Here is a 20,713-nt window from a genome sequence, read left to right as displayed (position 1 = left end):
GAGGAGATCTCGTTGTTGTCAGTTGTGGTGAACCGCCATTAAACGGAGAGCCATTGTCTCATCCAAAGATATATACGTATCAGTGTATGTTCTTAAGTGAGCCTTACCTCGGACGGTACATTAATATAGATGGTGGGTGTTATGAAGTTTATTGATTGGTCGTTTACTAGGCTACCTGCTCTTGCCCTGCCGTTCTCTATCAGTCGAACTACTCGGCGTTAACCAATGGGAATACATTCCACGTGATCGCAACTGAAGTCCTCTCACAGGTCCTGCTAAGGTTCTGTTGGCGCGAAAAACGGCTCGGCTATAATAAGCCACGACGGCCAATGACAATCACTCTTTCATTCTTCAGCGACGTCGCTTGAAGTTTCCCACAAGAGAAACAAAACACGGTCTTGCGAGCAAGAGGAAAGGCAAGGATATCGGGAGAAGTAGACGGAGCAGGAGAGACGGGTGTCATCGGCTTCAGCCTTGCCGCCGAGGAAGACGACTGCCGCCGACTCTCTTTCTTTACCTCTCTATTTTTTATCGCTTTTCTGTCTTTGTTTGTTCTTTCAATAAAGGTTAAAAAAATCGGTGACCGCCCAGATGCGGAGGTGTAGTCAGAGCTGCGGGATGTGGATCCCTGTTCTGGACCCACACCCGGTCTGCATAAGCTGCCTGGGTGTTGACCATGCCCGGGCAGCGTTGGCGGTCCCCGAATCCTGCCCACACAACCGAGAGGTTGGGGCCGAAAGCTGTCATATACCAGGCTCGTGTGCTTGAGGAAATGGCAGCCAGCGGCCCCCCTCCCAGCTTGCCCCTGGTGATGCGCTTGCGCTCCCTGAGCGGCTGCTGGTTGAGCAGGGAGAGGCAACTTTGCCCAGGACGGCTGCAGGGTCCCCCGCCGGCATTTTTGCTGAGACCTCCGCAGACAGTTCTCATGAGTCCGATGACGATGACAGAGTGTCCCTCGTCGCCTCAGAGAGCTGCTCACTGGAGCAGCAGGGCCCGGTTGACAACACAGGAGATAATGCTCCACCGGAGTCTGCGCCCTTCTCCCGAGAGCTGGCCACCGTTCTTGAGCACGCCACTAAGTTGCTCCACATTCAGTGGCCGGAGCGCCAGGGTTTCTTAATGGACAGCTCTTTCTATGAGCACCGGCCAGAAGAGTCCCGCCCCCTCCCAGCCTTCCCCGACTTCCTGGCGGAGGTTCAGAAATTTTGGGGAAAGCCATATCCAGCCCGGTCCCCGGTGCAGGGCTTCGGCCCTTTCCCTGCCCTGGATGGGGCGGAGGACCAGGGGCTGGCTCACCTCCCTGAGGTGGAGGAGACGCTGGCGGCGTATCTTTGCCCCCAGGGAGCATCGGACCGGCGACCGCCGGCACTGCCATCCAAGCCCTGTCGGGTTACGGCTAGCCAGGCATCCAAGGCATATGCCTGTGTAGGGCAGGCTTGCCGGGCCCTCAACACAGCAGCGGTTCTCCAGGTCCGCCAGGGAGAGGTTGGCCGCCGAAGAGGAGGAGCCTTTGGCCCTGCCCCCGGAGTGGCGGAAGGCCCTGGACCTCTCTCTGTGTGTCGAGGTGTGCTGCTCTGGCACAGGGCATGGCAATGGGCCATTTGGTGGTGCTGGTGCATCACCTGTGGCTCACACTGTCGCAGTTGCCGGACAGGGAGAAGATCCCGCTGCTCGGTGCGCCGCTGACCCCCTCGGGGTTGTTTGGGCCAACAATGACCAGCATGAGGGAGCGTTTTGAGGCAATGCAGAAAAGCGTGGAGGCGCTGAAGAGCTTTCTGCCTCGGCGAGAAGGGATCTCCCCCCGCCGGTGAGAATGGCCACGCACCGTGTGCACCACACCCACAGTGGCAGCAACAAAAGCTGCAGCAGCAGAGGCCACCTGGGTAACAGAGGAGCATCTACCCGCCGCGGCAGGACGGGCAGTCAAGGCGAGGCTGGAAGCGGGGCAAAGAGTGGTCTGCTTCACGCCCAGCCCCCACCGGCCAGCCTCAGCCGAGCTGACTTTTGGGGCGGTCACGGGAGGTTGGCAAGCCGTTCCCCAAGCGCGCCAGGATTCTCCAAGGTGACAGTTCATGTGCAGTTGCGCTGTTGTATCCACAAGCACAAATCCCCCCCCACAAAAATAAAAGTTGCATATTTTCATGTTCCGATTCATCCTCAGCACAGAAAATACCGGCGCTTTGCGTTCAAGGACGAGGTGTGGGAGTTTTCGGTTTTATGCTTTGGGCTGGCTCTAGCGCCCCGCACCTTCACCAAGGTCGTTCAGGAAGCGTTGGCCCCTCTCAGGAGGCGAGGTATTCACATATTGAATTATCTGGACGACTGGGTCTTACTGGCAGACTCCAGGGCCCTTCTGGAACTGCATGTAGCCGAGACGCTTGGCCATCTCGAGCAGCTAGGTTTCCAGGTGAATTGGGCAAAGAGCCGACTCACGCCCGTGCAGGCAATCCCCTACCTAGGACTGGAGTTCGATGCGGTGGGCATGACAGTGACATTGTATCAGGCACGTCGGACAGGCCTTCAGCACTGCATCAGCGTTTTTCGCCGAGACGCTATGGTCACCGTGCGCCAATGTCAGCGCCTTCTGGGGCTAATGGCGACGGCTTCACATGCGGTTCCTCTCGGCCTTCTCCCCATGCGGGATCTCCAAGCATGGTTCGCAGCTCTCCACGCTCATCCTGTCAGGGACAGACACAGGCGCGTTTGGGTGGATCGGAGATGCTGGAGAGCTCTTGCCTATTGGCGCACACCTGAGAACCTCTCAGTCGGAGCCCCGCTGGGGAGAGTAGCCCACCGGCAGGTGGTGACTACGGATGCCAGCCTCCTTGGCTGGGGAGGAGTATGCGATGGGCGAGCGATCAGGGGGACATGGAACAGGCAGCTACAGCGGTTGCACATAAATGCGCTGGAGCTGTTGACGTTGTACCTTGCGTCATGTGTTGGTGAGGTCGGACAACACTGCGATGGTGGCATACATCAATTTCCAGGGGGGCATTCGCTCGCCGCAGTTATGTCACCTAGCGAGGAGATTGCTACTACAGAGCCTTCAAGCTCAAGGACTGGACAGCATTCAAAACAGCAAATAGGGCAGTAAAAAATGAAGTTTTCAAAGCCAAATTACAATACAAAAATAAACTGGAACAAAAATTCAGCTCCATGAACACCAGACAAGCCTTTCAGAGGGCCAAAATACTGTCAGGAAATGCACCCAGACCCAGCACACCAATCTCACCAGAGAAAGGACATCAATTAAACATGTTTTTTAACCGGTTCGACTCAGTCAACTACTCAGAGGAGTGCTGCAGTCAGCTGGATGCACTCCCCCTGCTGGACCCAAACGACCCAGCCCCCTTCTCAGAGGAGGATGTCAGGCGGCAACTGAGGAGATGCAAGCCAGGCAAGGCCCCAGGGCCCGATGGGATCCCAGCAAGGGTGATTAAGACCTGTGCCACTGAACTCTCTGCAATAATCCACCCACTCTTCTGTGAAGTCTACCATCAATGCAGAATCCCCACCCTCTGGAAAACCGCTACAATAATCCCAGTACCCAAAACACCACGTCCCAAAGACCTGAATGACTTCCGCCCCATCGCCCTCACACCCATCCTGATGAAGTGCCTGGAGTACCTGCTGCTACAAAACATCCTGCCACATGTCCGCCCACATCTGGATCCTTTTCAATTCGCCTACAGGACCAAGAGAGGCACTGAGGATGCTGTGGCATGCCTGCTGCACCTCCTCCTACAACACCTGGATTCCCCAGGCACAACTGCCAGGATTCTGTTTGCAGATTTCAGCTCTGCATTCAAAACCATTCAAAGACACCTACTGATCCAGAAACTGCGCCACCTCAACGTCCCCTCCCGCCTGATCCATCTCCTCCACAACTTCCTCACCAACAGACAACAGTCCGTCCGGGTAAGCACAACAACCACACCTGCACTGACCTCCAACACAGGAGCCCCGCAGGGTTGTGTACTAAGCCCCTTCCTATACACCCTCTACACAAACGACTGTACCAGCCCCTCATCCAACACCATATTCCTCAAGTACGCCGATGACACCGCGATCCTTGGCCTCCTCACAGACACTCATTCAACCCAAGAATATCTCAACACAGTCTCTCACTTCACTCAGTGGTGTGGAAATAGCTAGCTCAAACTCAACATCAGCAAAACAAAAGAAATGGCTTTTGGATCCACACAAACACCACCCCATCATCATTTCCAGTGAAACAGTGGAGACAGTAGACCATTTCAAATACCTTGGACTCACAATTGACAATAACCTCACCTTTGAACATCACACAACAGACATACAGAAAAAAGGCAGTGCACAAACTAAAAGGACTTCATGTTGCCCCTCATCTACTCCTACTACTGTATACCAGCATTGTCCAACCCATCCTTTTATACTGTTCCACCTGCTTCTTCAACATCCTTACTGTAAAAAAACGTAACAAACTCACCCAACTAACCAATACTGCCACCAAAATAATATACCCCAAACCTACAAGAACTAAACACTAAGGCCATAAGCACGTATTGCTCATTCAATAGCCCTGGACATTACCCACCCACTCAACCGCTACTTCTCACCCCTACCCTCTGGCAGGAGGTTTAGTAGCATAAGGTGCAATAAAGCCCGCTTCAGCAGAAGCCTAATCCCCCTAGGAATCCAAACACTCAACAACACAAAGACCCACAGATAAATATATGCAGTGCAAAAAAAAAAAGAAATGTATGTTTTTCCCATGAAAACCCCAATATTTTATGTAAAGGTCTGTGTCAATTGCCTGTGATGTATGTAAGGTGTATGTCAGTATGTCATTCCCATGTACGTGTTCATGTATGTGCATCTCTGTGCCTGTGACCATGAAGGATGGAACCTGTGGCTCTCTCTCCCTCTCGTGAGTGCAGATGTGTTCCCAATTAAATGGATTGCATAATGTTCACGTTAGATCTGCTGCAAAGGAGATAACTAAGAGTTAACTTAGTTTAACATGATGTTATCTCTATTTAACATGATGTTTTGACATTGACATTGCAAACGTTATCTAAGGAGAGTGAAAAGCAGTTTGCAGTAGAGCTAACCAACGTCGTCTCTATCTCAGGAAAAAAACAGCGAGCAGCCTGATAACTAAATGAAATGCTCGGCGGGCCGGATGAAAGTGCTTGGCGGGCCAGATCCGGCCCGCGGGCCGCAGTTTGCCCACCCCTGGTGTAAAGTAATATAATACAGGTTTTCAACATAAACAACATTTTACAGTTACAAAATTAAAATAAAGTGGGGAGTGCTTTATACAGTCAACTACATCGGGTACGGCATAAACACAAGGACAAAACGTAGCAGAGCTGCAGTACACCATTTCTCCAAAGGGGGCTCCAAAACACCAATCTCAATACAGCTGCTTAATTACGGTGAAAATCACATACTAACACTAAATTACATTTCTAACTCTGTTACACCTAGTCTAACCAAAAATAAATATTTGGCTATACAAATAAATATACTGCCATACAAAGCTAAACCACAGTAATGTTATCTAATGGGCTTTGAGACATCTGTTCTGTTTTGTCTTGACAAAGTCTCCGTTCATGGTTCAATTGTTTCCAGTTTCATAGAAACGAGGGTGTTAATTTTGCTGTAGCCTAACTACAAAATCCAACCTAATAACGTAACTAAGGCATCGCGTTGATGTTTCTCCATTTCTTGTTCTCTTCACCTATCAGGCAGCTAATCCAAATGTTGTAAAAAAAAGGTACCGGTTCAAAAGCTACAGTAACATAAAAACTGCAATGGTACTTTTTTTTAAATCATGTGTAGGCCCCCCTGCACAGTCGACACCGCCCCACCCCCAATTGGGCTTGGCAAAACATTTGGCAATACTTTCAGACAAGTGACGGCACCCCTGCAGTTACTCATATTTAGTATTTTAATAATCCGGAATATAGTACCCTCCAGAATTATTGGCACTTTTGGTAAAATTGACTAAAAACAGGTATAAAAAATAATCCATTGGTGATTTATTGTAATCTCACAATGAAAGTCTGTCTGGAAGTGTGGTCTATTGTCAGATGAAATGAGATTGTGCTCTTTAGCTAGAAACACTTTAGGTGTGTTTGGCATACATAGAAGAACGACTATACTGAAAAGAATCCCATACCTAATTGGTTATGGTGGAGGGGCTGTGCTATTGTGGGGCTATTTTTATTCCCAAAGGCCTTAGGAACCTAATTACGGTGCATGGTATCATGAACACCAAGAAAAACCTGAACTTTTTGAAAGGAAATCTGTCAATCTCTGCCAAGACATTAAAAGTTGGTCATGATTGGATCATTCATCAGGTCAATGAACCAAAGCAAACGTCCAGATCAAAACAAAAATGGTTTACTGAACACAAAATCAAGCTTCGGCCATTACCATCTCAGTCCCCTGATCTAAACTCCAGTGGGGTGAGTCAAAGAGGAGAATGCACAAGTGTGGACCTATTAATCTGGACGATTTGGGGAGATTTGGTAAAGACGAACAGCCTTAAATCCCTTGCTTTGTATTCTCTAACTTTATGGGGTGTCAAAAGAGAATATTACAAGCTGTTTTATTGGCAAAGGGAGGCTTAAGAAGGTATTACAAGCAGGGGTGCCAATAATTGTGAGCGACATGATTTTGTTAAAAATATTTATTTCTTTATGAGCTTTTCTTTTTTCTCAGAATGAATAAATCACCAACAGATTATGTATGATACAGGTTTTTAGTCAACTTTAGCAGAGGTGCTAATAATTCTGGAGGGTACTGTACATGTATTTAGTTATTTCCACTGGCAACTTTACTTAATCAAATTAGTTTTGTAGGGTAGGCTACGTAGGCTACCGGTATTTTGGTGAAGTTCAATTTAGGATAAAGGCTTTGAAAATATCCTACCTAATGATGCACTTAAAGATCATCATAGGTTATTAGAATTAAATAATTGTCTGAACGCAGTCAAATGGTTCATAGAATCATAACTTACCGGTATTCTCATCACTGGAGGTTTTCCAAATACAGCAAAATAATGAAAATGCCAAGCAATAACCAAAAGACTGCATGCAAATATGGCTAAACATTTTTGCCTTAATTTCCGCAAATTATGTAGGCGAATTAAGTTGTGCACAGGAGAGACACACAAGAAGATTACACCACAGCAGTGCATTTAGGCCAGGGACGGACTGACTAATCCTAGAAGCCCCTGGCTGCAGCTATCTGGGCTCAATGTGGGCGGAGTGAGCTCAGCCCAAGTTCAGCACATGATTTCATCCTGACCATGTCCTTTTTAGGGCCTACCTATACCAAAGATTGTTAAGGCGAAGCAAGATATTTCATCAGGAGCCACTTCCGGAAACCCGGATCACACGAGGGGCGGTCAAAATCCCCCTTTATGCAGAGCAGAGGCAGCGACTGCTCCATTGAAGTCTATGGGCATAGCTCAGAATTTTACCACATATGCTAAGGTCTTGGTTCTATAGAGTTAAGAATGTGAATTTTGGGCACGTTTTCATGATCCTCAAACCCTTCTGAACATTTCAGATACATTTTTAGCATTTTTGAGCATTCCAGTCTGGAGAAAATCGACTTTATATGAGGTGTGCGCCGGTTATTTATGCCACTGCTGTTGGCCGGTTGCAACGTACGCTCATCAATACGTCATCGACACGCCTCTTTATGCAGACAGGATTCGATACCCATTTCGCGCCCATAGACATGAACTACAATGAAGTATCTTGCTCCGCCTTAACAATCTTTGCTTCAATCATACACTGGATCGGTACTCTAAAGGGGCCTACACACCGCCGCCGACTTGAGCTTTCAAAGAGTCAGGAAGTCATTAATTTTCAATGGAAGCCAGCTTCTCTCAGCTGCCAGAAGCGTCAAATCCGTCGGCGTCGCGTTTTGGGCGTTTTGAGCGACTTGAGCGTCAAGCAGAAAGTTGAAAGTCAGTCAACTTTATGGTAATGAGCTATGATGCAGTTCAGCGTCCAACGACCAGCAACCAATCGAATAGACGGAAGTAAGATAGAACACGATGGAACGTAAAATGCTGTCACGTCAGAGCGGCCAAAGCGTCCAAAGCTTCCCTGGACTTTTTTGACAAGCGTCCTTGACAGAGCGACCAGAGCTTCTTTGGAAGCTCAAGTCGGTAGCGGTGTGTACGTACAGTAACACTGTTTGGTTCTGTGCACAAATAAAACTTTTGAGGCGAGTGTTTTATTTTGCAAGAACTGTCAAACATTCTGTGAATGTAGTTTGAGCAGGGATGGATTACTGCACGGGCCTACCGGGCCCAGGCCCAGGGGCCCAAGGGGTCAGGGGGCCCTGGAGCCCAAGCCTTTGCATGGAATCATTGCCTCAATATCAACAAATCAGGATGAAGGCTATGAATCTGATTAAATTTAATATTGGCCATCCCCAAAATGCACCAGAATACAGGAAATCACATCAAAAAAATTGAAAAATTTCTGGGGGAGGACCCCCAAACCCCCCCTCCCACATATACGACAATTAGTGGGGGGCCTTTAATACATCTGGGCCCAGGGACCCGAAAGTTCATAATCCACCCATGAGTTTGAGAATGGAGAAAAGGGTGGAAGGTTTCAAAAAATGTGTTTTAACAATTGTGGAAAACTGTAAGTGTTCCCTTAATTTTTTTGAGCAGTATATTTTACTGTCCGGAGTTAAGCACATGAGCACATGAATTCCAATGCAAATTTTAATTGAAATTGCACTGTGCCTACTTACAAGGGCATTGTTCCCACCTCTTTTGGGGCCTACATCAAATGTTTGACCTCTATAGAAAGCTGAGAACCTGTAGTTTTCGTAGGAAACAGTCAAAATAACTGTGTGAAGTACTGACACAGAGTTACATTAGCCTAAGCCAAAAATTAAAATAATTTCCAAAAGAAAGCGCTTTGGTAGGACACGTAAGTAGCCTATATTTTATTTTATATTTATAAAAAGTACCTGAACGACTCTCAGACCATGAGAAGTAAAATCATCTGTCTGATGAAACGAAGACTGAAATTTGGCCACAATTCCCAACGGCGTGTGTGTAAGAAACCAGGCACTGAGCTGCACTGATGTTTGTCCTTTACGCTTCTCTCATCTTCTCAGAGGAACTCTGGGGGCCCTATTTCCGCACTGGCGCATGGCGGAAAACTCGTTATTTTCCCAGAGCAAAGTTTATTTTCGTATTTTGCACATTCTCTTTTTTAAACAATGCACCAAGGGGTATGGCAATTAACAACCTAAGGAGTGGTTTAGCGCATTAACTAAATATCACTATAGTACACAATCTAAAACGCATTACGCCACTGACCAAGAGAACCCTGGTCAGAAATCCATGGCAAGTTGTGTATAGCCTATGTTTTTAAGAGCGCAGTGATAGTGATATGGGCGGGTGATATGGGCGGGTGCACAACTACTCCCTGCTTCTCTTGTTCACAGGAACGCTCACCAGCGCACATCCATGCAGTAAACTACCCCAACCCAGAGATAAAACAGATAAGCCTGAGTGGACAGACTAATGACACATCCCAAGAGACTAACTGTGCATTCCTGGCGGTGATCAGTGGACAGCTTACCACAAAAACAAACAAACAAGCTCACTCTAGGATTTGTTGGCACCAGTAAGAGGAGCGTCTGCTACAAGTCATCAATGATGAATCCAAACATCATTTTCCATGGTAAATATCTATTCATCCTGCTAAGATACAGTGTCCATAGGATCAGGGCATATATGTGTGTAAATTCTTTACACTAGCATATACTCTATATATCTGTGTAACAACTCACAATTAACAGTCTCTAACTAGTCTCACTCTAATAGTGAATGGGAGGTTTTCCTGTTATAATACAATTCTCAATGAGACAAATACATTACGCTGTTATTTTATGCTGAACAGGTATTCTGTCATAATCTCAGTTGGAAACTGAACGTGGCAAAGACCAAAGAGCAAGATTGTAAACTTCAGGAGGAAAGAAGATAAGTTTGACACCATTACCATCAACGGCGATGCTGTGGAAAGGGTCAAAAACTTCAAGTTCCTTGGTGTTAATATCACAGAAGACCTTACCTGGGATGGTCACACTGGCCAGATTGTAAAAAAAGTCCAACAGCGTCTCTTCCACCTCAGACGACTAAGGAAGTTTGGTATGCGATCCAAGATCCTGAAGGCCTTTTACAGAGGCACTACAGAGAGCATCCTTACTGGAGGCATCAATGCATGGTTTGGAAGCTGCTCTGCAACCAAACGAAAAGTACTATAAAGAGTTATGTGTACAGCACAAGGCATCTGTGTATGTGATCTGCCTTCCATCCAGGACTTATACAACAGCAGATGCATCAGAAAGGCCAAAAGAATCAATATGGACTCCAGCCATTTCAGCTGATACCATCTGGCAAGCGATATTGAAGTCTTAAGGCTCGGACCACCAGACTCCAGAACTGTTTTTTCCACCAGGCAATAAGGCTTATAAACATGGAAACAAAGACAGCCTGAGCCTGTCAGTGATTGCACTACAACACTCTTCTTTTTTTCTCCCCACACACACACCTTCTTTTTTGAGGAGCAAAAAAACACAAGAATTTTACTCTCTTATACCTGTATAATGAAATGTAATAAAGACAATCTTGAATCTTGAACAGTCCCTTCCAAAGAAGTCTGGGATATGTCAATGCTCAGAAACGGTCAAAGGGTTTAAGTGTCACCTCAGTTTCAGTATGTGTGGTGCTGATTAGGGTCTTTTAACTGATCCCAGAGAACCGACTGACGGGGCATTGAGTCAGCCGCGTGGGTATCTGGGGTTCCGAGAATGATGTCACAGGCTTACAGTAAGTCTGCTCCCAGTTCCAGCACAAAAGGTCCCTGTGTTACAGGACTGCATGGTTCTACTGCATGTCCCCTCCTCAAAGCCAAAGTATACAAGACAGGATGCTTCACACTCAACAAACATTTTACTGTACTTTTTTCTGAGCTAGGGAGTGGAAACCCCGCCCCCTCGCCAGTGTAAATTTACTGTTGTTTTTGTAGGGAATGACAGTAGTCTTTGAAAATTAATATGATCTGTCTCTCTCCCTCCACCCCTTTCTCTCTTTATGTGTGTGTGTTCATATTTGTGCTGTTCTTTTCTGTGTTGTGGATGTGATTGTGTATTTTATTATGCATTCAAACACAAAAGAAGGCAATCACATCCAAGCAGTATGTAGGCTGTGATAATGTATCCATATGCATGATATTCTATAAGTAATCACAAGGAATCTAGGAACTGATACAAAATGTATTTATTAAAAATAGAAACATTGAAAGGTTGTGCACAGCAGAGCAGGACAGATCATAAAGCACCTGAAAACATTAGCACACATTGTCCACTGGAACTGGATAAAAATAACAAACCCTGCACCAGATGGCTTAAATACCCTGTAAAATATTCCAGGCTTATATTCCAATGGATCAAACTCAATACATGGATGGCAAATACTGTAAATGGAATCCTGATGGAAAGTGCAGAAATGTCTCTAGGAGTTATTAACCTGATAGGATCTATTATGCACGCCAAGGTCTCAACTACCATTTCAAGCAAACACAACAATTACAGAACACACAGTTCCACCTTAAACCTAGACACCGTCTGGCCTCTGCAAACCAAGTCATGTCCTGTATATAATCTCCTTCTACGGGTATAAATCAGGGTATCAGAATCTTTGGAATGGCATCTTTTATAGAGCACATGCAGTTTACAATAGATTGACCTCATAAGTGTTTCAGTGATATTACATCATTAATGATGGATCATCATATGGTCAGAACGGTTAAACATATAGAGGTTGGCAAGTTGCTTGACCTTTCTCAAGTAAAAAGAAAAACATTTTTTTTTGTCATTTTCTTTTTTTAAATCAGTACCACAAGTTAGGGTAATTCCTGACATTTCTGACACTATTAACTCCAAAGCTAACTTTCCCTACATGAGTGATATAATGCACCAAATGAAAACCATACATATCACCCTATTATTTCTGTATATGACTTGCTAAATAAGAAGTATGACAAAATATCCTTAAAAGCCTTAAAGTAACAGAGGAAACCATTGTGAAATATGGCACTTAAAACAGGATTATTAGTGATTATTCACCAGCATCTGGATACAAAAATACACTTTTATGTAACCAAGAAGTGTTTCCTTGGGTGTCTTGGGGAGGTGTGTCATTCCTTATGTTGTGGATGGGTCTTTCTCCTCCACATTGAGCACAGTGTTCCTTACAATACCAACATCCTCCAATGTGAGGTGTTCCTCAGTCTGTAATGGTCGTCGTGGATAGGGCTCACAAATGGCATACACTGCTGGATGGTATCCACTCTTAAACATCCAGTCCACAAGAACCTATAAAACATTGTTTTACTTTTAATACAAATTAAGTTAAGTGTTAATTTGAACAAAAACTTTGAAAAGATGGAATTCTTAAGCAGCACAGTTCGAAGGCTAGCTTGCTAAGTAATGCACTGTACTTATTTCATCAGGACATTCGACAGCAGCCTTAACTCATTGAGTGCCAAAAACGTAATATTACGTTTTTAGCTTTTTTTTAAAATTACGAAACTAGACACTCTAACACACCTTATATGTGATTTTGGGAACTATTGTGATGAATAGAAATGAAATATATGACGATCGAAAACTCATGAAAACGCACAATCTGGACATTTTATCTGGACATTTTATCATAACTCGGTTGCCGCTTTGGGTCGAATCAGTGACGCATGCAAGTCAGGTCAAAACCAGGCCATTTTCGTGGGTCTATCACTAGGTGGCAGTCTCGCCAGGTCTCGCTGATCACTTCCCGGAAAGTTAACACAAGTAACAGGCAACACTTCATATTTCATGAAAGACGTTATATCTCCATTTCTAGAAAAAAAACAGCGATTTTGATGAAAACTAGCCACTGTTTAACTTGGGATTTCTCAGAAACAGAGGCGTGTAGAAATACACGGTTTGCACCCACCGAGAGCTTAAAGTCTCACCTTTTAATCAAGCCATTGTATGTGTTCATAGCTAGAACACAGAATATGCTGTGGCTGTACAAAAATCATCAACAATGGTCTAGATTGCTGGCACTCTAGGACAAAGCTCCCGAAAACAGCTTGGCATTCAATGAGTTAACATGACAATATGTACCACCAGAGAATGTCTAATAAGGGGAGAACTGCCACTCTCGGGTAACTTCCGGTTTCTGAACTGGTTGCAGTTCCTTCTGTGGTTCCACATGAGGGCGCTTGTCCACGAGTGCAGAATGCATGGAGGTCTATGGAGCTGTACCCCTCAAAATCCACTTTTCTCGGGTTATAATTTTTTTTTCAAGTAATTTGAATATATGTATTCGAAAGGGGAGGCAAAGAAAATACACTTGGTTGAGTATTATATTTTTTAAAGTCACTTAATTGTTCTAAAAAGCCTTTCAAACGTGTCAATGACGTCATTCATTAGCACAATGCTAGCGTGTTATGGGCAACAACGACCCAACCTGTAAGAAATCAAAAGGACATAAGTACTCGTTCATTCAACTTTTGACCTATAACCCATGTTGAAGTTCTACAAACTACAATCAAATCTGAGATTTGTCAACGACAATCAGGTGAAAGAGACAAATTTAGCCGTCTAGCTCCATTGACTCCCATTCATTCTGCACTCATGGCGATCGCCCCCAGTGGAACTCTGGTGGAACTGCAACCAAAATTCGGTACATTGGGACTTAATACGGAGTGGCCAGGCTCTCCGTAGACGGGCTCTGGTACCACCAAAATTAATTTAAGGATATTATAAACAACTGCACTACCATGCATTCACAAAGCTTTGTCAACCGCAATAACAAACTATAACTCACAGTAGATGGGTGAGACTTCAGAAATCTCCGTTTTAATGTTCTTCCGCTTAGACATCTTAATGCCACATTTACAACCTGGAAAGGAAAAATACAATAGAGATGTAATGTGACTCATTGACAAATGTCGTACTTGAAAGAATAGACAAATAAGAAATAAGTTCAATATAATTTCAATTTATTAAATTAACTTGAATTCTGTTCTGTAAAATATCTGCAGTTATATTGTATTTGTTTATGAATGCAAAATAAAATTGTATAAGATACTTTTTATTAACTTCATCAACATTTTAGACAGTTTTGACAACCACTATAGGCTACACAGACATTTTTTTCTCAGATTAGTCATGGTAGTAGAAGTAGAAAATGCTCACCCCTTCTGCATCTACTGGTGGTTCATCTGGCAAAACAATAACCTAAATCAAGAAGAATATCAACAAATTACATCTTCATGAATGTTTGCCATGTTTCAACTAATCACTAGATTAAAACAAACATCATTTGTACAATGAGATGGAAATTACTACTCATCATTACCCATTTATTTTGACTGTTAGGTTTGCCTGTATATTATTTTCACATGTAATGTTTAATATCATTGGACAAGAATATAATGTATCAAGCTATTAATATAAATATGTCATAATTTAAAAGATGAACATAATGTATCAGTTAACCAAATATGTGTGTGCAGACTCACTCTTTTAGCCAGTGGGGGGTCTTTTTTGTCTGGTCCCTGGTAAGCCATCGCTGGTAGTTTTCTCCTTCGGATAGCCCTCTGCTGGGCTGTTAACTCATCCTGCTCTTCTATGTCCTCCTGGTCACCCAACTCTCCTTCCTGGAACAAGCAAATATTTGAGTATAAATTCTGAAGATTCCAAGTGAATGTACAATCTATTGCAATACATTGGTTGGTGTTCAACAGACTGTACAAAACTTTTATGAGTTGGATTAGAGGAAAACGGCCTTCTAATTTTAAAATCCTTACAAAGCCTTCTTCACATCAAGGTATAAACAGAATACACACTTAGTCACAAAATGTATATACAGATATAAGGGGTTACAACAGCTGTGCATCAATATCATATGATTCATATCCATTCACATCACCCCTAATTGTCGTCCTTCAGTCAGTCTCCAGGTTTCTCCAGTCATGGCATAAAAGTTTTCCTCTTTCTTTCTCAGACGAGCCTCTTGCTTTGGCTTTTGCACATTCTCTTGATAGTGAGAGGCCTACATTAATCAAATGAAAGACTGCTGAAAGAGGTTATGTTCTAGGTTTATAGGTTTATACAACATGAGGAAATGCAACAGTCTCACATAATAACAGCAGTCTACACATGTAACTGTACATTTCTTGGACTGTTGACCCTATGACTACCTTATTGTTTAACTTTGCCTGCTGCACCCGTCTCGCAATGTCTTGTTTCAGCCTAGCTTCAGCATCCTCTGGTCCTGGGGAAAAGTTAACACGACAGACGTGTGACACATCAGCTCTCGACTCTAGCCTAGGATCACAGATCGGATAAGTTGTGTGACATAATCCTAATCAAGGTTGAATGTTTTTAGACTAAGTAGACAGACTGAAATATATTTCCACTGGGCTTTTTCAGAATTAATCTAGGCTTAACATAAACGGTACAAAAATGAAACAGAAAATGTTTCCTGACCCTCAGTCTCCTCCTGACATGGTGGTGGGAAAAGGAGGGCTTTCATTCGCGGATACAAGTACGATGCAAAGGTGATAGAACACAACAGCAGAAAAGTTCGCCCTGCCAGAAGGAGGGCATCCCTCACACCTACGACAGACAGATGATCATCATCAAAATTACACCTGTCTTCTTTGTAAATGCTATTCATGCACTCACTCAGGCTACTGTCAGTATAGGCCTAGGATACATGCATGGGTAGGCCTAACAGTTATTTATTCCACAACATGTTTTCAATTAATATGCAGTATGAACGTCAACAGAAATGTTAGCATACCGACTATGGAATGTTTCCATGAAATACAGCAAACAAATAAAATCGCCAAGGCGCAAAGACTAGCGCACGGCTTGCCAACAACAGACATTTTTCAGGAACTGCGGCACACGTCATGCCGTTTGCCGGAAAAACACTAGTTTGGCCCGTTTGACATCTTCAAATTAAAAGTCGTCGACGATAATATATTACGTTTTTATACTATAATTTCGAACACTCAACTAAAAGTCTTATCATAATTCTGTCTAGACGACGTTTCCTAGAAACCATATGCACTCACATTAATGCTCTTCAGGTGAAAAATGGAGCAAATGAATGTGATTGTTTTCTTTAAACCTGATATAGATTAGCTTGCTAGATGGCGAGTTTTATGGCGTAATGAAGTGAACCGTGGGCTGAACATGACATGAAGTAGGCTCGTGTCCACGACTCGTGAACGAGGGGATTTCAGTTATGAATTTCAGGGGAAGCAGTAGGAGCAAAAACGAGAATACTTTAAGTTATTGTTGTTGTTACTGGTGCGTGGTTCCCGTGTACCCATGCGTGTACCTTGCCTTGCCAGCCCAGCTGTGCTATCACAGTGACACAAGCGGTAGGCGAGTGTGGCACGTGGTCGTGGGACAGTGGCGTGTGTTAAGTTACAGTACGAGTTTTTTGCTCCAACTGATGATTGATTTCAGGTTTCAGTTAATTTAGTTTTAAGTAATTTTACATTTCGTGTTGGTGTTCTTGATGTAATAATTTTGATTGCTTTGTCTGCCAAGTTATTTGTCAAGTCACACCTCCAATTATCACCACTTTTGTTCGGAAATTCTAAAACAACGATGTTTTTTAACACTTAAAAATAACATTTGCTAAATGAACCTTACATTTTTCAGTAGCCATATGTGTGTAGATTTGAACAAAATCTGGTTTGGTTCTTAACGGGAGCATTTACTGCCTGAAATATCCGATTTTGTTTACCACGCTCGGAGTTATAGTGCTGGCCTAATGGGTCGCCTATTTACTAAGGGTGGGCATATGGATCCAAATATTGATAGTATCGATACCAACATTGGTATTGGTATCGGATCGATACCAGCGTGATGGGATCGATACTTTAATTTTAGCTCACTTCCAATATCTCTTAGTTTGTTCAAAATGCATTGTTCCTGTTTCACCAAGGTCTAGCCTACAGTCATGCAAACACCATTCCTTTCACATTTTGCATGCCCGCTCTGCAATGTTTCGTTGCTGAAATGTTTGTAAACTATTAACAGTGGAAATCATAAAATTATTAGTGGTCATGGAAATGTATTCAAATTTAATATATTGATGTTTTATTCAAGTCATAAATCAACAGACACACTGTTCTCCCCTACATAAAAGTATATACAGTAAACTGCTTTTAGTTACAAATATCAGTATTCGTATTGGTATCGGCAATACTGGCCCTATTATTAATTGGTATCGGATCGAAACCAAATTTTACACCCCTACTATTTCTGTCAGGTCCATTAAGTCAAGAACAACACAGGCAATAAAAATTCTTTAGGAAATTTTATTGAATATATTACAAATTATATTTGGCGGTATGGCTCTGTTCAGAGGGGTCCCCAGACCTTTTATGAGCACCATGAAAGAGCAGTGAGCCTGGGGACAGCAGCAGCATTAGGGGGCGCTCACACAGTTTAACACTAAGCGAGCTAAACTATTCCCCCATATGAACAGAGCAGGCAACTATGACATAAAAGCCTATGCCATGTTATACACCACAGGGTGGAGCAGGGGAGGAGGTGGGTTGCATAAATGCGAGCAGCAAGCAGTTAGGAATAACTAAAGCAGCTTTAAATAAGGCGCCCTGTTTGGATGTAGCCATTTAGAAGTGAGGGTAGTGCAAAGGGAGTTGACAGCTGATAAGCTGACGCCCATAGTGGTTAGCAGCGCCTTGACTACTTGGCCTGCCAGAACTGACGCTGACGCTCAATTTACGCCGTTTCAACGGCACATGAACGGTTAGACCGAGAATTCTCGTCATGAAATTAAAATTCCACTGGAGCTCCAAGCGGTTGTGTACACGCAGCCTTACAACACTGTTTACAGCTCTTCGAGTCACGGTAAAATGTCATTTTTCGTACATAGCTCATTTAGATACACCTATGGTGTGGGTGGTTGTGTTTCTTTAGGAGTCCGCCGTCTTGGTTTGTATAGAAATGGAGTGACACATACACGCAAGACGGCGGACATACGGGGCCGATGGTAATAGGGGGAGTTCCGATAGCGAAGTTTGCATAGAAGAGATAGCCTATGTGACAAGAGGGCATTATTGCCTTTCATTAGGTCAGTGATCTTTGTAAGTAGGACAAATGTCTTTTTTTTGGATAACTGAAAAGTGTAGTCAGGTTAAAGGAGAATTCCGGTGTGATATTGACCTAAAGTGTATTGAAACATCAGTTGTCTGTTGTGAACAGACAACAACTGCAGTGAGTTGGGAGAGAGAAAGCAAGAACACATAGGCTACTACTGGCCAAATCCTCTCCAATTGTTAGAATTGGACTCTGGGCGTTTGGGAACAGCTGAGGGAGGAGGCTACTTGAAACTGTGAGTTTCGGTCGGTGTGAGCGAGCGGACTTTCAGTTGACAGTAATTAACACCCTTTTGAACAATCTAAGCTGTGCGAACGTCAGAGGGCGGTCTACGCTGATGCATCATTAGTGAGACAGGAGGACAGCTGCATGCAATTCCTAGCAGAATAAAAATAGTGGCGCCTGCTGAAGCGGCAGCATAAGCGGCAGCCCTCGTTATAGCCAGCCGCGTGTAAGACGGACACGGTCAAGACAAGCAAGTTTACCTGTGCAAGTTCACCGAGCACAGGCACCGACAAAGGCAAAAATGTGCCGTTCCACCATATCTGTTATCACCGGCCACCGCAGAAAACGGCATCATGCCAAAGGGGGCAGAAATCGCCTTAACCTCCAGGAACTTAAACAGTCCTCACCTACAGAAACCTCCTTCTCCATGGGCTTGTGGAACTGTCAATCCGCAGTCAACAAAACCGACTTCATAGCTGGCTATGCCAACCACCTTTCATTGGAACTCCTTGCTCTCACTGAGACTTGGATCAAACCAGAGAACACTGCCACCCCGGCTGCACTCTCCACTAACCTTACACTATCCCACACCCCTCGCCTATCTGGACGAGGGGGCGGGACGGGCCTGCTGATCTCCAACAAATGGAAATTCACCCCGCTACTGCCTTCAAACAAATATGTCTCATTCGAATTCCATGCCATCACAGTGATCGCCCCAGCAAAACTCTACGTGCTGGTCATCTACCGCCCTCCAGGCCAACTACGCGACTTTATTGACGAACTTGACACTCTGCTATCCTCCATCCCTGAGCATGACTGTCCGCTTCTTGTTCTCGGTGATATGAACATCCACTTAGATGCCCCAGGCTCAGCAGACTTTTTGGCCCTGGTCCACTCCTTTGACCTCGAACTGGTTCAAAGCCCACCGACTCACAAAGCTGGCAAAGAGCTTGACTTGATCTTCACTCGGAACTGCAGCACAGACACCCTCATGGTGACGCCTCTCCATCTTTCTGACCACTTCTTCATCCAGTTCAACGTCAGCCTGTCAGAACAGCCTCCGGCTCCTCAGCCGATGGTCACGTTCCGCCGCAACATCCGGAACCTGTCTCCAACGCACTTCTCCTCTGTGGTTGCCTCCGGTCTACCTCCACTCAACACCTTCTCCTCTCTGGAGGTCAATGAAGCCACTGACTCGCTCTGCTCCACACTGACCTCGTGTCTAGACGAGCTGTGCCCTCTTACCACAAGGCCAGCTCGATCTAAACATTCTCATCCATGGCTAAATGATACCCTCCGATCGCAGCGCACCAAACTCAGAGCCGCGGAGAGGAAATGGCACAAATCCAAACTAGCTGACGACCTCAAAAACTACCAGATACTCCTGACCTCCTTCTCAGCCAGCATCACTGCTGCTAAGACTGCTTTCTACAATGACAAAATCAACAGCGCTACAGACACTCGAAAACTTTTCTCAACCTTCAAATCGCTACTCAACCCTCAGCTGCCTCCTCCTCCATCCAGCCTTACTGCAGATACCCTCGCCTCATTTTTTACAAACAAAGTGGCGGCAATCAGCAGTCAATTCTCTACATGCCCACTCAACGCATCTGACTCAGATACCGCACTCCTACAACCTCTAGGGACTGCTGGAACATCTTTTTCAGCATTCACGCCTCTCTCCGAGAGTGAAGTGTCCAGACTCCTGACATGCAGCCGTCCTACCACATGCTCGCTGGACCCTATACCTACGAGCCTACTTCAGTCCATCAGCCCGACCATCGCTCCAGCTATCACACATGTGATCAATGCCTCGCTAACCTCCGGCACATTTCCAACAGCGTTCAAAATGGCCCGGGTAACACCGTTACTTAAGAAAGCTTCTCTCAACCCTGCTCAAGTCGAGAACTACCGCCCTGTCTCACTACTGCCTTTCCTATCCAAAGGCATTGAACGAGCAGTCTCCAAACAGGTCTCTGACTTCCTTTCACAGAACAACCTTCTGGATCCAAATCAGTCTGGGTTCAAAAGCGGCCACTCTACCGAAACGGCTCTGCTGTCTGTAACAGAAGCCTTAAAAGAAGCCAGGGCGACTGCTCGGTCATCAGTACTCATTCTGCTTGACTTATCGGCTGCCTTTGACACGGTTAATCACCGTATCCTTCTCTCTATACTCGCTGACATGGGAATCTCCGGTTCTGCTCTCTCCTGGTTTGAATCCTACCTCACAGGACGCTCGTTTAACGTATCATGG

At 44.8% G+C, this 20,713-nt stretch overlaps 1 protein-coding gene across 2 annotated transcripts; it reads right to left on the bottom strand.

The window, feature by feature from the left end:
- Positions 1–11,297: 11,297 nt before the first annotated feature.
- Positions 11,298–16,023, bottom strand: ubxn8 (UBX domain protein 8). Of its 2 annotated transcripts, XM_042059075.1 has the most exons (8): positions 15,893–16,023; positions 15,577–15,705; positions 15,288–15,361; positions 15,017–15,139; positions 14,607–14,744; positions 14,281–14,322; positions 13,910–13,984; positions 11,298–12,411 (listed from the first exon to the last, which is right to left on the bottom strand). In XM_042059075.1, the coding sequence occupies exons 1-8, from the start codon at positions 15,978–15,980 to the stop codon at positions 12,241–12,243; spliced, it is 840 nt and encodes a 279-aa protein (XP_041915009.1). In that variant the 5' UTR covers positions 15,981–16,023; the 3' UTR covers positions 11,298–12,240. The 2 variants fall into 2 exon arrangements, with proteins under 2 accessions (XP_041915009.1, XP_041915010.1); XM_042059076.1 differs by lacking the exon at positions 15,577–15,705 and having other exon boundaries at positions 15,893–16,009.
- Positions 16,024–20,713: the final 4,690 nt, after the last annotated feature.

Source organism: Alosa sapidissima, chromosome 13, assembly GCF_018492685.1.
Source record: "Alosa sapidissima isolate fAloSap1 chromosome 13, fAloSap1.pri, whole genome shotgun sequence".
NCBI lineage: Eukaryota > Metazoa > Chordata > Actinopteri > Clupeiformes > Clupeidae > Alosa > Alosa sapidissima.
The sequence above is the reverse complement of the archived record's forward strand: the minus strand, read 5'-3'. Positions and strand labels throughout refer to the sequence as shown.